Source organism: Mesoplodon densirostris, chromosome 2 (genome assembly GCF_025265405.1).
Source record: "Mesoplodon densirostris isolate mMesDen1 chromosome 2, mMesDen1 primary haplotype, whole genome shotgun sequence".
Taxonomy (NCBI): domain Eukaryota; kingdom Metazoa; phylum Chordata; class Mammalia; order Artiodactyla; family Ziphiidae; genus Mesoplodon; species Mesoplodon densirostris.
Genome location: NC_082662.1, coordinates 2,092,445 through 2,112,022, shown reverse-complemented (window position 1 = coordinate 2,112,022; position 19,578 = coordinate 2,092,445). Strand labels below are relative to the sequence as shown.

General features: G+C 63.1%; 1 protein-coding gene across 5 annotated transcripts in view; it reads left to right on the top strand.

Moving 5' to 3' along the window:
- The first annotated feature begins 3,150 nt into the window (after positions 1-3,150).
- The window catches only part of MEGF6 (multiple EGF like domains 6), a 37,745-nt gene continuing 21,317 nt past the window's right edge, over positions 3,151-19,578 (top strand). For all 5 annotated transcript variants that reach the window (XR_009530186.1, XM_060079418.1, XM_060079409.1 and 2 more), the window contains exons 1-3: positions 3,151-3,391; positions 10,347-10,469; positions 19,253-19,378. Coding sequence is in view for 4 of the 5 variants with exons in the window: in XM_060079418.1 (XP_059935401.1) it covers positions 3,223-3,391; positions 10,347-10,469; positions 19,253-19,378 (418 nt within the window). In the remaining variant the exon portion in view is untranslated. The remainder of the gene's footprint in view (positions 3,392-10,346; positions 10,470-19,252; positions 19,379-19,578) is intronic.

Below are 19,578 nucleotides of genomic sequence, written 5' to 3'. Positions count from 1 at the left end.
CTCCCAACAGGGAGCCACAGGGCACCTGCTGAGGCCATGTCTCCAGGAGCCTGGAGGAGGGTGCACAATGCGGACAGGATTTAGGTCAGACCTGGGCCCCCTCCGTGGCCCCCTGTCCTGCGTGACCTTGGGCAGGTCATTTCTCCTCTGGAAAAGGACTGTACGAGAACGTCCGGGCCCCCGTGTGCCAAGGGCAGGGCCCAGGGATGCCAGAGGAGGACGCCTGGCTGGTGGGTTCCCATCTGGGCAGAAAGAGGGTTTAATTACAGGCGTGTCTGGGAGGGACACAAAGGAGAGGTGGGCGGGGCGTGCCTGGCGGGAGAGGAGGAAGGAGGCGGGAGGGCCAGCGGCAGCCCCCTGCTGGCCGGTCGGTGCGTGAGGAAGGGTGCTGAGGCCACACCCCAGGCCTCACTGTAGCCCTTGACGTCTTCCAGGGCAGAAAAGTCAGTTTTCTTTACCCAGATTTGAGGTGGCGAAGCATCTGAGAAGACTCCTTGTGCTTCAGGAGCTGCCCCTGGACACTCAACTGGCTTTTGTTTTTTTGGGTGCGCTGCGCGGCATGTGGGACCTTAGTTCCCCGACCAGGGATTGAGCCTGTGTCCCCTGCAGTGGAAGCGCGGAGTCTTAACCGCTGGACTGCCAGGGAAGTCCCTCAACTGGCTTTTTTACTGGCCGATTTCCTCCTTCCTGGCCCCTGTGGACACACGGCAGGGGACATACCTGGCCCCGTTTTTCCTCCCCGTGTCATGTGTATTGCACAGCTGCAGGCCCACAGGCCCCTGAGCTGGTCTCCTCCGGCCCCCTGCCCACTGTACAGATGAGGATACTGAGATCCAGTGGGGGCCTGGGACTTGTCTGTGTCATCCAGCTCTTCGGTGGGCTGGGACCCACGTCTGCTGCCCCCAGACCGCTCTGCTGTTCTCCAGCCCGTGCCCCCTTGCCGTGTGCTGGAGACGGGGTCTGAAGCAGCCCGTCCCTGCCCCAGGAAGGCTGAGGCAGTGCATGACCCCCCTTTTCCCCCCGGCTCAAGCCAGGATGTGAGTTGGAGTCCAGGTGGTATAATAGGGTGGTGGCTTCCCCGGGCTGGGACGAGAGGCCAGAGGAGTGATCGCCGGCCGGCATGTGGGTGCTCGGGTTGGGGAGGGTCGAGGGGTACCAGGGTGGCGGCTCTTGAGGGAGAGGGACAATCCTTGGGTCCCTTGACCCTTCCCAGGCCAGCCTGGCTGCATCTGCCACGGAGCAGGGTTCCAGCACACTGGCCCTGCGACACTCTGCTCTGGACATTGCCGTGGGTCCTGCTGCTCGGCCTGGGGGTGTCTGCCTGGGCGTAGGGCCTGGCAGGGGGTCCGGGATGCCAACTCTTAGTGACTCCCAGTGAAGCGCTTTCCTCGCTGTCTCACAGTCCCCATATAAAGCAGGTCTGTGCTGACCACCCTGCGTTACAGACTTAGGCACAGAGCAGTTCCTGGCTCTGTCGAGGCCACACAGCACCGCCTGCCCCTTACTAGTAGAGCTGGGGCTAGGCAAGGGGTTGACCTGCCTTGTCCCATAGAAAGAAAAGTGGAGCTACACACACGAGAGCCATAAAAATGATTAGGGAGCTAGTTCACCTTTTCATATTCATACCAAGAAAGCGGTGTTTTACTCTCAGCCCACACCTCAAGGGGCCACTTCAGGGAGACTGTCCCCCAGGGCGGGTGCTGACGTGGGAGCCCAGGCCCTGTTGTCCGTTGGTGAGGGTGATCTCTGAGTCAGTGTTTCCCTCTGGTGTCCCTCTGCACTTCCCTGAGGGACAGGGCTTGTCTCCACGCCCCCTGCCCCCTGCAGCCTGGCTGGTGGCTGCACAGGCATGTTTCTGTTAGCACCGTTGGCAAGCGACTGAGATGCACATTGCAGTGTAAACAGTGCTGGCCTGCGTGGAAGGCACAGCTCAAACGGCCACCCAGCAGTGTCTATCAGCGGGATTTATGGAGGCTCCCCTGGGTGACAGTCTGGGGCCCACGGGCTGCGGTGCTGCCCAGAGGGAGGGCAGGAGAGAAGCTCACCCAGGAGGCCTGGGCAGGCAGGCAGGCAGGCCCATTTCTGCACTGCCGGGCATCTGGTGGGTGGGGGATGAGGTGCTTCTGGGCTGCAGACGGGACCCAACAAGGAGAGATGGTGCCTCTCTCCCGTGAGCTCGAGGTCGCCACCGTGAACCCTGCCCACAGGTGGGCTGCGCAGAATGCTAGCTAACACTGTCTGGGGAGATGGAGGGCTGGGTTAGGCGGGGTGCCGTGGGTGAGCCATCTGGGGTCAGCACAGGGCTGCCCGAGATGAGGAGCTGGGGGCCAAGCTCCCATCAGACCCGAATGCACAGGTCGCTCGGATGCACAGCCCTTGTGACCCCAGCAAACTTGGGCAGGGCTGCTTCAGACACATCTGGGACCTCAGGCTGTGCCCCTGAGCAAAGAGGGGTCCAGGGCTCTGGTGCAACCTGGGGCTCAGGCCCCCCCCATCTGCCGTAGGGGTGCAGTGGTCCCCTTGCCCAGGCTCCCTCTGGTACCGACCCTGGTCCAGTGGAGGGCATGGCAGTGGCAGGTGCTGGACACTGGGCTTGGGGGCTGCAGGAGTCTTCACACCCAGGGTTTCCACTACGGTTGTGTGGCCTCAAAGTGCCTCCACGCCCCACTCTCCCCAAACTTTGCGGAGCTCAACCCCATCACGCTGCCTCTGCAGAGCCCCGGGCCTTGCCAGGGTGGCCTCCATCTGTGCTTTGGGTTCTTTCACGTGTTGCTGCCGGGACCCGGTCCGTGCGAGCGCCTATGTGCATGTATGTGCCTGTGCACGTCTGTGCAGGCTTTTGTGTGTCTTGTGTGCATGTTGCACACATGGGTCTGCCAGTGCACGTGTCTGCGTGTCCACGTGGGGCTGCGTGCGCTTGTGGATGGGTCAGGGTGTGTGTCCGGGTGTGTGAGCGAGCGCGTAGGAATGCGTGGGGCGGGGGGGGGGGACCGCCGAAGCCCGTGGGGCGGGAGCAGGGCGGGGCCTGGCGGCAGCGGGGATTTGGCCTTTACCTGCGAGGGGCGGGGGGCGGAGGGAAAGCGGGGAACAGAAAGGCGAGCGAGGGGCGGGGCGCGCCGGCCCACAGCGGCTCCAGCGACATCAGAGGCGCCCGCGGAGCGGAGCGGCGAGCAGAGAGCAGGGGGCGTGTGCCGTCCGGAGCCGCGAGGGAGCGGACTGGCCATGGAAGCGCCCCGGGGCCGCGGCGGGCTGGCGGCGCTCTGGTGCCTCGGGCTGCTGGGGGGCCTGGCGCACGTCGCGGGCACGCACTACCGCTACCTGTGGAGGGGCTGCTACCCGTGCCACCTGGGCCAGGCCGGCTACCCCGTGAGCACAGCTGACCGGAGGCCAGGTGGGCGCGGCGGGCGCTGCGCGGGCGGGCGGGACCGGCTCTGATGCGAGGGCGCTGCTTTTGTTTCCTCTTTAAAGTTTGCGCCCCGGGGCGGCTGACAGCGCGGCTGGAGGGAACGGGGCTGGGACAGGGCCCCCTGTGTCCTGAGTCTTTCGACATTCCTGTCCCCTCTCTGGCCTGGCTGCGGGGGCAGCTGACAGCAGATCGGTCTCTTGACCAGAGGGAGGAGAAACATCTCCCTGCCTTTGCTGGTGGGCACAGGGGCTGCACTCCCCCACGGCGCTGGCAGCTCTGGGGGTTAAGCAGGAGAGTAGGGTAGGCTCAAGAGAGAGGCCCTTGGGTTTCCCTTTCCAGGGTGCCCAGAGCCTAGGCCCCTTGGGGGAGTGTGTGTGGGTGTGGCAGGTGATGTCCTGTCACCTCTCCCCAAGGCTTGGGAGCATGGTCAGCGCAGTGGGCTGCTGAGTCAGCTGGGAGGACCCCAGCAGCCCACGGGAAGCGGCTGCACCCCTGTCCTGGGTCCATCCTGCCTCTCCCTGCAGTTCAGATCTGGTACCCATGCTGGGCCAGCCTCCTGCAGGGAGCTCCTAGGAGTGTCCATGGGATCCATGGAGTGTGGAGTCTGGCAACCTCAGATGCGAGGTGGGGTGTGGTGTGCAGTGAGGCATCACTTGGGATGCTCTGGAGGACACCCAGCTTGGGGCAAGGCTGCATCTCCCCGTGCAGCCTGAGGCCTGGCCACCATACCTGCCACCTGCGCCGGGGCTCTGAAGCCTCAGAACTGTACCTGGGCCAGAGCCATCTGGCCAGCAGGACCAGGCAGGTCCAGAGCGGGGCTTTTTTAAAGAAAAGCAGGGCCAGGATTGGGCTCCCCTCCAGGCCCTCACTGGCCCCTGAGCGTGGCTCTATACGGGGCATCTGGTCTCCTTGGAGATGTGAGCCCTGCTCAGCTGTCCTCTGGGCCGGTCTGTGCCGCCCTCTGCCAGAGGACACACAGGTCACTGAGCTGCAGGGCTGGACTATGACAAAGACCCCTGCTTCCCCTAGCTTTGTCACTTGGCCAGCGGGGGCCCAGACCCCATCCCCACAGGGGAAGCAGTCCTCCCACTGGGTGGCTCAGACAAAGCTACACTGTCACTCCACCACTGGTGGCATTAAATGCTGTGGAACCGTGTGACATCCAAGGGCCTGGTGCTGGGTGGGGCTGGGCAGCGCTGGGCTTTGGGAGCTGGGGGCCCCCACTCTGTTCTGAGAACTGCTTGGGCTTGTGGAGGGACCGGGAGAAGGGCCTGCGGATAATGGGATGCGCTCTCCGGGGTGAGGACCCTGCGGGCATGTCTGGGGGGAAGCAGGACTCCGAACTGGTAACCACCGAGTGGCGCTTTCTGGCAGGATCCCAGGGGGCTTAGATTTTCCTGTAAGTGTGGCTGAGATTTCAGAAGGGGCTTACTTGGGGTGGTCTCCGCAGAGGCTGCATGCTCCTGGGTTCCCAGCAGTGTCATGATGGGTTCCCTGAGGCACTGTCACCAGCGTCCAGCTCGGCAGACACCAAAAGTCCAGCGGGCTCCCAGGGGAGCTGCCCCTGTGTCTGTACAGTGATGCGTCCCTGCGTGCCAGCGTGTAACACAGTCCTCGTCGCCGGGCTGCCAAATCCCCAGTCACACATCTTAGCTGAGGGTAGCAGTGAGACCCCAGGGGCTGTCCTGCTGAACCCCGGCCTGGCTGTTCTTTAAAATAGCCCTGCTCGTGGCCTGCCTGCTCCCATCGGCCAGAGCGCTGTAGCCCAGAGGTGGTCTCAAGGCTTCAGAGCCCTGGGCTCTCAGACAGTGCCCCGGTGCCAGTGGGAGCTGCACGGGGTGAAGCGTCTTTACCCCAGGCTGGGTGTCGTCCCCTGACTCTCTGGAGACAGCCTCCAAGCTCCCTTTCAGCTGGGGGTGCCCGCGCCACCTTGGGGACCAGTCCCCCTCCGTCCTGTCCGGGGGAGCCATCCGTGTGCCCTCTGGCATGGAGAACGGCACAGACTGGCCCAGAGGATGGCTGAGCAGGGCCGATGTCTCCAAGGAGACCAGATGACCGTACGTTTTCTGCTGTAGTTTCAGAGTCCAAGGGGCCAATGCTCGGCCGGGGTCTCAGGGCAGCGGTCCCACGGCCGGGGTCACCAGGTAGAGGCAGCGCGGCATGGTGGTGAGGGCAGGCCTGCATCACGGGACCCAGGGGACTGCCGCCAGCCCCTCGGAGAGCACAGTGGCCCTCACCGCGGGCACCAGGAGGCCAGGCTGGGCAGAGCGGACTTTTGGGAACCTGGATTTCCAGCTTGGGTGGTCTGAGCCTCCGGGACTCTGGAGAGACTGCTAAGATGGTTATTCACTCTGTGTTCATTTCCCATGGCTGCTGGGACACATTACCCCAACCTGGTGGCTTAAAACCACCCAGGTCTGGTACCTTACAGTTCTTGAGGTCAGAAGTCTGAAAAGGGTGAACGTAAAGGTGCTGGCAGAGCTGGTCCCTCCTGGAGGCTCCAGGGGAGCTTCTGTTCCCTGCACTTCCAGCTTCTAGAGGCGCCTGCATCCCTGGCTGTGGCCCCACCCTCCATCTTCAAAGCCAGCAGTGCAGCATCTTTTTCTTTTTTGTGGTTTTAGATACTTTTATTTATTATTGAAGTATAGTTGATTTACGATGTTTCAGGTATACAGCAAAGTGATTCAGTTATACATGTATATATATTATTTTTCAGATTCTTTTCCATTATAGGTTATTACAAGATAGTGAATATAGTTCCCCATGCTATTACAGTAGGTCCTTGTTGTTTATCTATTTTCTATATGGGAGCGTGTATCTGCTAATCCCAAACTCCTAATTTATCCCTATCCCCCTTGCCCCTTTGGTAACCATAAATTTGTTTTCTGTGTCTGTGAGTCTGTTTCTGTTTTGTAACAGAACATATAAGTTCTATTACATATAAGTGACATATAAGTGATATCATATGGTATTTGTCTTTCTCTGACTTACTTCACTTAGTATGATCATCTCTAGGTCCATCCATGTTGCTGTAAATGGCATTATTTTATTTTTTTTTATGGCTGAGCAGTATTCCATTGCATTGGGCCCTCCTTCCTTCCTGTCTCTTATTTGTAAGGCCCGTGTGATGACGTTGGACCCACCTGGATACTCCATGATAATCTCCCATCTCACCTGCAAAGTCCCTTTTGTTGTGTAAGGTTCCAGGGATTAGCATGTGGTCCTCTTTGAGGGGCCATGATCCAGCTGCCCACACCCTCAAAGAGCTGAGCCTGTGCTCCTCCGGTCACAGCATGACCACAGTCACGGCCACAGGGTCAGCGGCTATGGGTCATCGGAGGTGGCTGAGAACAGCTCTGTTCTGCCACCATGTGGCCCGCCTTGGGAGTGGGGCCGGCAGGGTTTCAGAAACTCCGTCCTGCCTTGCTTTCTGAGTGTAAGTCATTTCTGTGAAGGGGCCTCGATCTCAGAGCTGGAGGGACCCCAGCAGAAGGGCGTCTGCCCGAATGCCCTGCCCGCCCATGAGCAGGGAGGTGAAGGGGGAGGCCTCAGATCCTTCAGCCTTCAGCTGCCCCACTGGGTCCAGATATTCAGACAGGCTGACAGCAAACCGTGGACGGGGGGAGCCCTGGCTGGGCCTCGTGGCCTCCCACCTTGCTGGTGGTCACGGTCCCTGTCACTGCCGGTGCCCCTTTGGAAGAGGGGAGGGCTCCTGGGGTGCCGAGGGGCTGGTCCGTGTGATTTAGGCAGAGCCTGGGAGCACCTCTCGGGTCTAAATGTCCCGTCCTCGCAGCAGGAGGACGGTAAGAGCGTGGTCACATGGGTGAGGTTGTGGAGAGGGCCCAGTGGTCAGGGCTGTTGCTGGAGGGGCCCTAAGGATGGCAGCCTGCCCCTGCCCAACCCCCCACCTGCTTTCCCGACTGTCCATCAGTTTGGTGTCTTTGTGGCCCCCAGGCTGCTGGGCTCCCCACGTGTCCTGCTCAAGGACACAGCCCCCGGGGCGGGCTCGCCCCACGGCCAGGTGCCCGAGGGCTTGGGGGTGCAGTGCCTCTGCGGTCAGCCGCTCTCTGAGGCCAGTGTCTGGGGTGAGCAGTGAGAGCCGGTTTGGAAGCCAGCGTCCCCTCTGGTGTGCCTGCTCCGCACCTGCCTCTGGGGCCACGTCTGGGAACGACGGCCCCTCTGTCCTTCTCTCGCGGCTTTACCTGCCTGCCCGGCGAGGCCACTCGAGACACACCGCGACTCAGTCCATCCACCCGCCCCCTCGGACGGCACACGTGGCGCCTCTTCCCCCGAGCCACGCTAAGCCCCTACTGTATGCCCAGTGCTGGGCTCCGTGCAGTCACTTTACTTTTCAAGGACCCTTGAAGGGGTCGCAGAGAGAGGGATCTGAGCTCAGAGGGGATGGGGTCTCCTTTCTGAGCGCCCTCGGATGGCCCGTCCTGCCGTGCCCAGCCGGTGTGGGTCTGCCTACTGTCCCCCACATCACCCAGCTGACTCTCCCACAGGAGGGCCCTGGGTCCTGAGACCTCCCGCCATGCCCTGGGTCCCTTTGTCCCCCAAGACTCTTTGGGGCTCTGTTGAGGGCCGTTAACCCTTTGCCTTCAACCTTCCCCCTGCTAATCATCCTGGTGTCGTTCCGAGGAAGCCCCCCCAGGTCACCGTGGTTCCAAGGAGGGGTCCTCTTGGTCTCATCTCGTCTCTGAGGCAGCCTCGGGACTTGGGGGCACTCTGGGGGTCTCCCCAGGGTGGGTGTGGCTTGTGCATGGGCCAGAGGCCCTGGCCTCCTGGGTTCGTCTGGGTCATTCCTGGAGGGCCAGGCACATGCTCAGGGCGTGGACTGGAGTCAGGATTTCTGTCCGTGGGAAGCACAGCCTGGCAGGCAGGCTCTGGGGACCCTCCAGGAGGAGCCTGGCCGCCGTGCCGCCCTCGCTACCCTTCAAAGGTGTGCACGGATGGCTGGGGCTTTAGGACGGGAGCCTCGAAGGCGGGCGGTTTCGTGGGGACGGCGGGTGAGAGCTGGACAGTGGAGTTGCAGCAAATAGCGTGGACCCTCGGGATTATTAAGCAGAATTAGAGGAACCTCGGCTCCGCGCAGCCCCTGGGAACCAGCCAGGTTTCCACACAGCTGCAGACCTGCCCCTGAAGTCACTAAACTTCCTCCCAGTGGAGCCATGCAGAGGGGAATCTTCCACCCGCACTTTGAGCTGACCGTGGCCGCCCCTGCGAGGCTCGGTCAGCAGTCAGGGCCTCTGTTGCCGGAGGTGCCCCAGGTGCTCGGCTCTTAGATGCTCGGGAGCGGAGCACGTCTGTGTGTCTGTCTCCCCTTTTCCTGGTCTGGGAAGCTGACTGCCCTGTTGGTGAGGCTGGCGTCTGAGAGGTGTGGACCGGCTGAGGACCAGGCGTGTGCTTGTGTCCCCGTGCCCAGGGCCACTCGGTTCTGTGCTGCCCGAGCAGCGGCCTCTTCCCTCCGTCTCTCCGTGTCTCCCGGGCAGTTGGGTCCCTCCTGACGTCAACCTCGCACACAGGTATCTGAGGCAGCCTGTTGCCTCCTGCCTTCCTGCCTGGCCTCCCCTGAGGTCCAGGGTGGTGGACGTGGGCCTGGAGGGAGGGCGGAGGGGGGAGGGGCAGCCGGAAGCGTCTTGGTGTCTCTGCATTCTTGCAGAGGTGACCCAGGCCAGGCCATAGGGCCTGGTGCTTTGGGGTGGAGCCCCTGGGCCTCCACTCCTGGGAGGGTCTTTCTCACCCTCCAGCTTCCAGCTCAGCTAGTGGAGTGGCCCCCGGGCCTTTGGGCCAGCCCTGTCTGCTTCCGGTCAGCGCTTTCCTATGGCCTGAGGCACAGTGCCGTCAGAAGGGGCAGGCGGGCACAGGTCTCCTGCACAGTGGTGGGTGGTCTCAGGTGTGAGGTGTCCTGGAAGGGGAGTGCCCGGGACTTCCACTCGGTCCTGCCCTGGGGCTGTCTGCTGTGCTGGCCTCCTGAGTCGCTGGCACAGGGACCCCAGGCTGACCACCTGCACTGGTTTCCTGGAGCTGCCGAAACAGATACCACAGACCAGGTGGCTTTAGCAACAGCCATTTATCTCTCATGCTCCGGAAGCTGGAGGTCAGGCCAAAGGGTCAGCAGGGCCGTGCTCCCTCGGAAACCCGGGGGAGGGTCCCTCCTGCCTCGTCCAGCTCCTGCGGGCTCCTGGCTTCCTAGGCTGTGGCCGCCTCCCTCCAATCTCTGTCTCCCTGTGTGTCTCCAGGACCCCTGTGTGTCCCCGAACGGGGGGGCCACCCTTCTCCAGTATGACCTTATCTCAGTCCTTAACTAATTACGTCTCAGAGACCCTGCTTGCAGATAAGGTCACACCCTGAGGCTGTGGATGGACATGAATTTGGGGGACATTGTTCAACACAGAGCATACCCCCCATCCTGCCTCACTCAGGCTCCCCCACCCCGAGGCCTGGGCAGGGGCATCTCCCGAGTTGCCAGTTTCTTCTTCTGGGCTTGTGGGCCCCCCGAGGAGCAGCTAGCCCTGCCCTGAGAGCATTTCTGGATTTGGAGTTCGGAAAAGAGCACGGGCTCTGGGTTCAGTCTTGAAAGGCGCTAGGATCTGCCCCGCCCACCTGAGCTTGTCCCCCGAGATCTGGCCGACCCCCGCTGCTCCCCAGAGCCGGCCCCAGAGGTGGTGGCTCTTCCTCCCAGGGGCCGTCAGACGTTGGAGACAGGCCTGCCTTCTCTCCACTCTGCTCTGGCACACCGGCGAGGGTCTCGGCACTGTTGCAGGCAGCGCGGCCTGAGAAGGAGGGTCCCAGGTCTGGGCCCCAACACCTGGGCGGGGGCACTGTCCTGAGAGAGGGGGGCTGGGCTGGGCTCCCCGGGGCTAGTGCAAGGCCGGGGAGAAGCGGGCGGCCTGGGTGGGTTCTGGCTGCTGACCCCCGGCCCCATGTCCCCACGCAGACGTGGACGAGTGCCAGGTGCACAACGGCGGCTGCCAGCACAGGTGTGTGAACACGCCAGGCTCCTACCTCTGTGAGTGCAAGCCCAGCTTCCGGCTCCACGCGGACGGCAGGACCTGCCTGGGTAAGCACCCCTGCAGCCTCCTGGGACCGCTGCCACCTCCCTGCCGGGGCTCCTGGCCTCAGCCATCCCCTGGCCCTTCTGGGTGTGCCCAGGTCTGGGAGGGGCCCGGGGCCCCTGCACTCCTGGGCTGAGAGGCCTGATGGGGCCCCGTGGGGCCTGTCTGCTCAGTGCAGCCGCCGTTACAGTTGGCTCCGTCCTGCTGAGGGTGGGATGCCGAGAGGCCCTTGCCACCCATCGTGGGCCCTGGCCAGCACCACTCACGCCAGGTTGCTGGGGCCCAGGTGGTGAAAGGGCGTGTCCTGGGCCCGGTGCTCTCCATGGAGGCTGGACCCTGGGACCCTGAGCCCTGTGACCTGGGCTGCACCCTCTCTGTAGCCACAGCTGAATCTGGCCACTTCCCCGGGGGACTTGCGTGACTGGCAGGAGCCCCTGGCCCACCATCCTCTCCAGGGCCCTATGCAGCAGGAGCTGTGGTCGTCCATCGGCAGGGACACAGGTCCGGCCGTGCTGCCCCAAACTGGGGAGACTGGGTGCCTGCTGGGTGGTGGGGAAGGCCCGGCCTGGGGCGGGGGCAGCATGGGGCTGCTCTTGGCCTGCAGAGTTGGGCTTCCCAGGCCCAGGTCCCCCACCCCAGTCTCAGGGAGCCTGGGGGTGGGGCTGAGGCTCGGGGGGAAGGGGTAACCGAGAAGCGGGGTGTTAGCCCTCAGTTCCTCTGTGGGGCCTTTTTGCCATGCAGGACGTGCTTGATGGGGCCCCCTGCCGGCACGGGAGGCTCCAGGGAGAGAAGGGGAACGCTGGCGCCCACTAGATGGAGGGTGGAGGGTGGAGGCCAGGCATCTGGCTTTGGGCCGTCCGCCGCCGTCCTGGCTGCTCTGGACACAGGTGCCATGGGCACAGGGTTCACCCTCCCTGCTGGCTGCTCTGTCTGGGAGGCCACGTGGGGGTCATTCTCTGGGGGCTGGGCCAGTGGTCACCCTCACGGGCCGGTGCTCTCTCCCTGGCTATGGGGGGCTGCCTCTTCCTTCCACCCTGCAGGCCCCGAGCGGGCCCGGGAGGGCTCTGAGCAGCATCCCTCCTGCAGGCCCTGCTGCTATGTGGCAGGGCGGCCCGCCAGCCCTGGGGGGCCCTCCCCGGCACAGGCACTCTCATATGTCTGGGCCGCCGCTCAGGGAGCGAGGCAGCTGCCCTGTAAAGTTTCTCTGGGCTGGAAAGTGGAAACAGATGCAGGAATGTTGTGATGTTCTTCAGGACAGATACAGTAGGGTGCAGCCCCAGTTGCTGGTCCCCCAGGTCCCCAAGTGTCCTTCATTCTCCCTTCCTCTGGGGCAGGTTCCCCTTGGAGAAGGGTGTCCCTGGAGGCTGATCCAGGGTGGGCTGGGTGGTACCCACTGCCCCCTCCCCTGCTGGCTCCTTGGTGAGGGGCCTGGGCTGAGACACCTTCCTGTCTCCCTAGGCGCCCCCTAGTGGTGGCCTTTACTGATGGTGGCCTTTACTGAGCTGCCAGAATGGGTACACAGCACGCAAAGGGGAGGGTGCCCTTCAGGGCTTTGGGAGGAATTATGGTGGCCTCTAAGAGTGGCCTTGAGCTGCTGGCTTCCGGAAGCCCAGGAGGGGTGCTCCCCAGCCTTGCCCCTGGCCCCCAACCCAGCCCACCCCTCCGCTACACTGGAGTCCCTCGCTGGAGCCCCTCCCTGGAGCCTTTCTTGGGAGATGCCTGTGCCCGGGGCCCCAGAAGTCTTGATTTGTGGCACTTGCTTATTTTAAAGGGTCTTTTCGAGGTCTGATCCCAGGGCCCCCGGCGTGGCCTGCACAGCCTGTCAAGAGGCTGCTGGGACCTCACCGCACTCCCTGCCTGCCACCCCCAACTCTGCACACCCAGACCACGTGGTGTGCCCCAGGGCCCCAGGAGGTCTGCAGCTCTCTTGGGTGCTGGTGCCCACTTCCTGGTCGCTCCCACCAGAGGGCGCCGTTGAGACCCACCTTGGGCACCAGCCTCTTACCTGCGTCCCATGGCTGGAAGTGCTGGTGTTTGGCCTGGGTCTGTCACTTTCTCTTTCTTTTGACGGCAACTCCCAGCGGGAAATGGACACTGCATCCCCTGCACCCACGCGCAGTCACGCACACTTGTTGGTGAATTCTGCATATCTGGAATTCCTGGGAGCCCACATGTGCAGGGCGGTCCCCAGGTCTCTTGGGAGTGGTGTGGGTTTGTCGGCTTGGGTCTGTTGGGGGCTGCCTTCCCTGTGGGGGGCCTGGGCTTTACTGAAAAGCTTCCAGAGTGGATAGGGGTCTCCTGGTGGCTTCTTCCCAGGCAGAGCAAGAAGCGTTTGCTCTAAGGGCGCCCGGCCCTTCTCCCTAAATGTGCCCCTTTTGGATGCCGAGGGACCCACCCCGGCTGTAGTGCACCTGACCTACTGGTCTGGGGTGGGTAGGGCGGCCGAGCCCCTCAGATCCCAGATGAGGGGTTCCAGGTGGGGGCCCTGCCAGGCTGCTGGACTTCCTGCCTCTGGGAGGTGTGGCCTTCTCCACTTCTGCAGGACTCCCAGGGTGCAGGGCGTGGGGAGGAGCTGGTGGCCTTGTCCGTGGTTCACAGTGGCACCCTCTGAACCCAGACTATCCTAGGGTCTCAGCAGACATTTATGGGACGGTCAGTGTAGGAGCTGTGCCCCTCCCCCTCCCTCCCTTCCCCCACACAGGCCAGCTTGCAGGGCAGACTGCACAGCTGGAGCACAGCTGCTCTGGACCCCTCCCCGGGGCCTACTGGGATCCTCTGGGCAAGGGGAGGGGTGCTGTGAGCTCTCTCGGGACTTTGCAGGCAGGCAGGGAACAGGCCCGGGCACCCCCGCCTTCAGAGCTTGGAGTGAGGATTATAGAGATGCTGGAGGGTAGGAATAGAGAAGGTGCCTGCAGATTGTGACAGTCCTTCCTCAGTACAGGGTGGGAAGGTCCTCTGTGCTGGGAGCTCTCAGGTTGGTGCCACATCATGGGGCCCCAGGGATCTGGGAAGTCTTTAAAGGTGGTAGTGCTTGCGGGGGTGCTTGAAACAGGTAAGGGGAGCCTTGAAACACTCTTCGAAGTTGCCTCAGGCAGGAAGAGGACAGGAAGTGCATCCCTCCCTTGCAAAAGATCTTATGGAAATAAAACACAAAAAGGTTCAATTCTTTTTTTTTCTAAATGTTTTGTTGTTGTTATTTTTGACTGCTTTGGGTCTTCGTTGCTGCGTGCGGGCCCTCTCCAGCTGTGGCGAGCGGGGAGCACTCCTAGTTGCAGTGCGCAGGCTTCTCATTGCGGTGGCTTCTCTTGTTGTGGAGCACGGGCTCTAGGCGCGTGGGCCTCAGTAGTCACAGCTTGTGGGCTCAGTAGTTGTGGCTCACGGGCCACAGTTGCTCCGCAGCATGTGGGATCTTCCCGGACCAGGGCTCGAACCCGTGTCCCCTGCATTGGCAGGCGGATTCTTAACCACTGCGCCACCAGGGAAGTCCCAAAGGTTCAATTTGTAAAGTGAGAATTTGCAGGAAGGATTTTACCATCAGCCCCGAGGCCCCTGAGTGGCTCACATCCCACCCTGGCTGCCCTTGGCTAGCCTGGCCCCAAGAGAAAGAAGCAGAGGCAGCCGGGCGTGCTGGGGCGCTCCATCGCCAGGGTGCCCTCCTGGGTTTCCTCCCACCCCAACCCCCAGGCTCTGGGGGGGGAAGGGCGGGGCCAAGTGAGGCCCAGGGCTGGGCTGGCCTGCTTCTCACCCTGGCCCTCTCCTTCCCCAAACTGTGGGAAATGGGGCTGCCAAGAGCAGTGCTGGGCGGGTGTCTGGGAGTGACGTTTTGGCTTTCCTGCGCCATCTTGCAGAGTGCCCCAGGCAAACCCACAGAGACCTGCTCCCAGTCCTTTAACACTTGGTGCCGGGAAACCCTCCTCTTCTGGCCCAGAGAGACTGCGGCCCAGGGGTCCCTTCTGGACCCTGGCCTTGGACGTGGCTGCTTCCCCACATCCCTCGTAGTGGTGAGCAGCTCGCCCGGGGCCAGTCTGAGGGAGCACAGTGTCACTGGCCCAGTGATCAGAGGGTCCTGTGAGATGCCCCAGGCTGGCCACTTGGAAGAGGTGGGCTCTCCATCCATCTCCTCCTCCCCTCGGCCTCAGGACTGTTGGGCCTTTTGGATGGACGCTGGGGGAAGGATTCTTCTGTCAGCATGCACCCCCTGGTGACCTGGCTGCCCCTGCCAGAGTGCCCTGCCCCTGGAGTTAGGTGGGCCCTACTGAGTCCACAGCACGGGGAGGGTCTCCGCGCCCCTGCCTTCCTGTGGGGTTTTACCACAGGTGCGCCATGTGGCCTCCGGGCAGGTGCTCCCCCAGGCCCGGGTCTTCCCAGTGAGGTGCTGCACAGGGCCTTGCAGGCCGTTGTTCCCCAGCTCCTCGGAGGGGAGGCCGCCTGGGTCCCTGGAGGCTTTGCTGACAGCATGCGGCGTGGGTGCCAAAGCCGCAGGCAGCAGAGGGACGGAGATTGCCAGGCTTGTCTGCAAAGCTCATCATCCCTGCAAACCACAGATGCAGTTCTGGGAATGTCTTCCAGTCCCCTCCAGACGCGGAACAGACTGCAGCTTCTAAAAGGGAGTGTGTCTTCCCTGCCCCCAAGGGGCCACTGAGTCCGAATGGGGAGTGGGAAGGCCAGCCCTGCCTGAGGACCACCCTGGGAGGTCATGGCTGTGCCTGAGACCAGGCCCCCGGAAGTGCAGGCTGCCGGCACCCATGGGTGATGGGAGGGTCACACCCCAACCTGGGGAAGCCAGGGGCAGCGGCCCAGACCCAGCTGGATGCAGAGGCCCAGTGGGGAAGCGAGGGCAAAGTGGGGCCGTGGCAGACGGCCGGGCGGGGGCTGGGGGGTGTTTAGAGTCAGTGAGCTTGGCAGAACCAAGCGGGGAGCAGGATTGGAGCAGCGGCGTGGGGCGGGGGAGGTGTGGGAGGCGGGAGGTGTGGATGACATGGGTTGGGTGCCGGGGCCGCAGAGCCTGGGTTCTCGCCTGCGAGTGCTTCATCCGAGGTGGGCGGGCACTGGGCAGGGCAGCCGCAGGGCCTGGGTCCAGGCTGGGCCTGGGGAGCAGGAGCAGTTGGTGGAGGGCAGTCTGTGATGTTGGGACGGTGCCAGTCCCTGGCTCGTGGGCAGGGCAGTGCATCCACGCTGCGGGTGAACCGTGTCCCCGTGCAGTGTGGAGGCCCCAGCCCGAGGGTGGGCGCGGGGGGCAGGACGCACAAATCAGAGTAGGCAAACCGAGGGCTGCCGAGGGGGGCAGGAGTGGGCAGGGCCCACGGGAGTTTACCCTCCTAGCCAAGCCGGGGACCACCCGCTTCCTGTCCCGCCGTCCTGGCCCTGTCGCCAGCAGAGGGCTTCCTAGAAGGAAGGGCTGCAGGTTGCTGCTGACCCCACGTGGTGTGAGGCTCTTGGGACCTAGAAGCCAAGCCAGTTGAGGGCAGGAATTACAAAACCCTCGAAGCCGCCCTCGAGCCTGCTCCCAAACCGCTGGCTGGGGTTGGCGTCTGGAGCAGAGTGGGCTGGGGGGCTCGGCACGCTGCTGATATACTTGTCCTCACCCCACCGGCCTGCCAGGCACAGCCCCTCAGCTGACCAGCTCGGGCAGGCCAGGCTGCCAGGCTCTGAGACCAGGGCCTTGCCAGAGAAGCCGCCTTGGAGGTCAGCTCTCCAAGCTCCCACCTGCCGCTTCCTCCATGGCACTCATACGCACCTGCTGCTGGGCTCCAGCCTTGAATCCGTGCCCAGGTCCCAGGTGCTGCCACCTGCACCTCCAGGAGTGGAGAACCGCTGGCATGGATGGAGCAGGCCCTCCACCCTGTAGGACAGTTGATTTCTAGAACGTCCAGTTTCCTGCTCAAGGAAAGGCCCCACTCCCCTTGAGGAGCTTGATGCCTCACCACTGGCTCCCGGCTAGACCAACTCCTGCTCGTTGAAGTTGAAGTTGAAGTGGAGTTGTAGCCCAGCTCTGTTAGAACCCACGAGTCCCCTGGCCTTGGCATTTGCAAACTGGGAAGTGAAGGTGCAATAGGCAGCTCAGGCTGCTGCAACAAGTACCACAGACTGGGCGGCTTTTACAACAGCTGTTTATTTTCTCACAGTTCTGGAGGCTGGCAGTTCTGGATCATGGTGCCAGCCAGTTTGGTTCCTGGTAAGAGCCCCTCCTGCCATCCCCTCATATGGCCACGGGGACAGAGACAGAGAGAGATCTTATGTCTCTTCTTATAAGGACACAAATGCTGTTTGATCAGGGCCCCACCCTGTTGACTCCATTTAACCTTAATTACCCTACCCCCAAATACAGCCACATCGGTGGTTGCAATTTAGGAGTACACATATGAATTTTAGGGGGATACAAACATTAATTCCAAACATTAATTAATTAAACATTAATTCCCTTCGGGGCTATGGAAACCCCTTGTCTCCCATTTTCTGATGGGCTGTCAGCTTTGCTTCAGGTCTGAGCCTGGTTCTGATTTGCGGGACCACCCGGGCATGGGTCAGTGGTATGTGGGTTCCATGGCCAGGTCTCACAGTGACCCGAGGGGCCTGGAAGCTTCACCCCCAGCTTTGGGCACTGGTCACGCAGAGGCTGGCTCTCTCCTGAGCCGCACAGCCCAACGCCTGAGAAAAACTGCCTTGTTCAGCTTTCCGGCAATCCAGGGCACAGGATGCTCAAGGTGATGGCATGGGGCTTGGCTTCCTCGTGTGCATAGCTTGGGAGCATCTGGAACGCTGGGACTTGTGCAGCAGAGCAGTGAGAGACAGGCTTGGGACGGTGCGAGGCTGCATGGGGAGCCGGACCCCTCCGTAGCCCCCACCTGCCTGGGGTTTCTCCCCCGGTGGGCTCCTGTGGGCCCGGAGCTGGGTTGCCCTGGGCCCGTCTTGGGGCTCTGCTGTCTGGAAGGGCTGCTTTCCAGCAGGGCCACAGCTCTGTGGGTCGTCCTTGATGCTGTGGTGTCTGCCCAGCCGGCTGCCCTGCCCGGGGCTCCGAGCCCCTCTCTCGATGTGCCTGCCCGGCGCTGCCAGGAAGGGCTTCTGATTCCTATGATGAGCTCTGAGCAGGGATGCAGTTGGTGTGAACACAAAAGGGGCCCCAGGAATGGGCCGGCTCAGGCCATGCTTGGAAGCCTCTCTCTGGAGTTGATGGCAGTGCCTTAAGTAGAGCTATCTCAGGAGAGGCAGGCAGGGCCTCGGGGGTCAGCACAGAGTCGGGGGTGGGTGGCTGGACGGGGGGCCCAGAGGCTGAGCGGGGTGTGAGACGGTGGCCGCCCTGTTTGCCTCCGTTCCACCTGGGACTCGTGTCTCTGTTGCGCCTCCCCGACACGTGGCAGGGCCAGGTGCAGCCAGGAGACAGACCCGGCCCCGCCGCCCTGGCTACCCTCCGCCCCCCAGCAGGGCTGGCTCGGCCCCGGAAGGGGACCTGGGCACAGGCTTCTCACCCACTCGCCCCATGTGGGGAACTGGCAGGATCGTGAGTGCTGTGTCTTGACTTTGGGGGAACATACTTGCTTTGAAGGAAGCTCTGCTATTGGCAGACAGCGTGGCCCTGGGCTGCTCTGAGCCCTGAGGCTGCTCACGTGCTCCGCGTATCGTCCGGCTGCTCCCAGACCCACTGGCGTCAGTGGTGTGGGACGTGCCACTCCTGGCCCCCAAAACCCAGGACAATAAATGGTCTCTCCAAACTCGGGCCCTGAGGCCAGTGGCGCCCTGCAGTCTGTGATGACAGCACAGATGGCATCTGGGGGTGAAGGCCTGCCCCCCGGCGGTCGCAGTGTTTTAGTACCAGGCCTCAGGTTTGCTCTGGTCCAGGCCCGCTGGGCAGTGGTCCACGCCTCCCCAGGGCACAGACAGTAACACATTCTCAAAGCTTTGCTCCAGAGCACAGAGCCTGTCCCTCCCTGACCACGAGGTCGCTACCAGTGACTTGAAGGAGGCACCAGAGTCCAGGTGCCCTCTCTGGGTGCCCAGCCTCTCTGAGTGCCCACCCCCCACACCAGGCACAGCCCCAGCCCATCCACTCAGTACCTGGGCACCCGCAAGAGCCTTGCCCTGTGTGCGCCTGAGCGTGAGCACCTGGACCCCTGGCATCCCGGGAACAGGATGCAGGTCCCTGGCTCTGTGGCCTCACCAAGTGCTGTCCCCACAGCTGCTGGGAGGAGCGGGGACTGTGTGAGGTCAGGTCGGGGTGGGGCCTGGCCTGGGGTGGGCAGGAGCTGCACTGGTCCGTCAGGAGCTGGGGGCCAGGCCTGCAGGTCATGGTGGCCGTCCACGGAGGCCCATGCCTGCCCCTCTGGCCTGGCCTAATGACCTAGACAGTGGAATGTCGGGGTCTTCGCCAGCCCTTGCTGGCCTGCCACCTCCTCCAGGGAGCCTCCCAGCCTGCTCGGACTCTGAGCCCTGGACGCCTTGGCTCTTAGGGGACCCCGGTGTTTTGCATTCTGTGCTGGGTGGGGCTGGGCTTCCATCGGGGTGGGCGGCCTGCTCTGCGGTGCCTCCCTACACCCGGTCCTGGGGCAGACTGGGCCGGAGGATCCAGATTTGGACCACGGCCCTGTGTATCCTGTGTGTGGGCCGAGAAGCAAAGCCAGGCCCACGAACTGGACAGGAACAGTGTCGCCCTCTCAAAGCCCCTGCTTCTGGGATGTGGACAGAAAGGAGGAGGGGCTTGGAGGGGCCCGGAGTCTTCCTGCAGGAGGTGCTCTGTGCCTGCCCGGGGCCAGGCCGCCGTCCTGGGCTGACCTGGCTCCTCTCGGGTCCCCAGCCATCAACTCCTGCGCCGTGGGCAATGGCGGCTGCCAACACAACTGCATTCAGCTCACGGTGACCCAGCACCGCTGCCAGTGCCGGCCCGAGTTCCAGCTCCAGGAGGATGGCAAGCGCTGCACCCGTGAGTGGCCACCAGCCGGCGGGAGGGGGAGGACCAGGGCTGGGACTCCCACTGGGACCCCCGTTCTCCACGCACCCACAGACCTGCCTGGGAACCCCACAGCCTGAGCCCCTCCCTGCTTGGCTGCTGGTGCTGGAGGGGGACCTCAGGGGAAGCAGGGGCCCCCTTGGCTGCCAAGAGGCTGTGGGGCATCGTCCAGC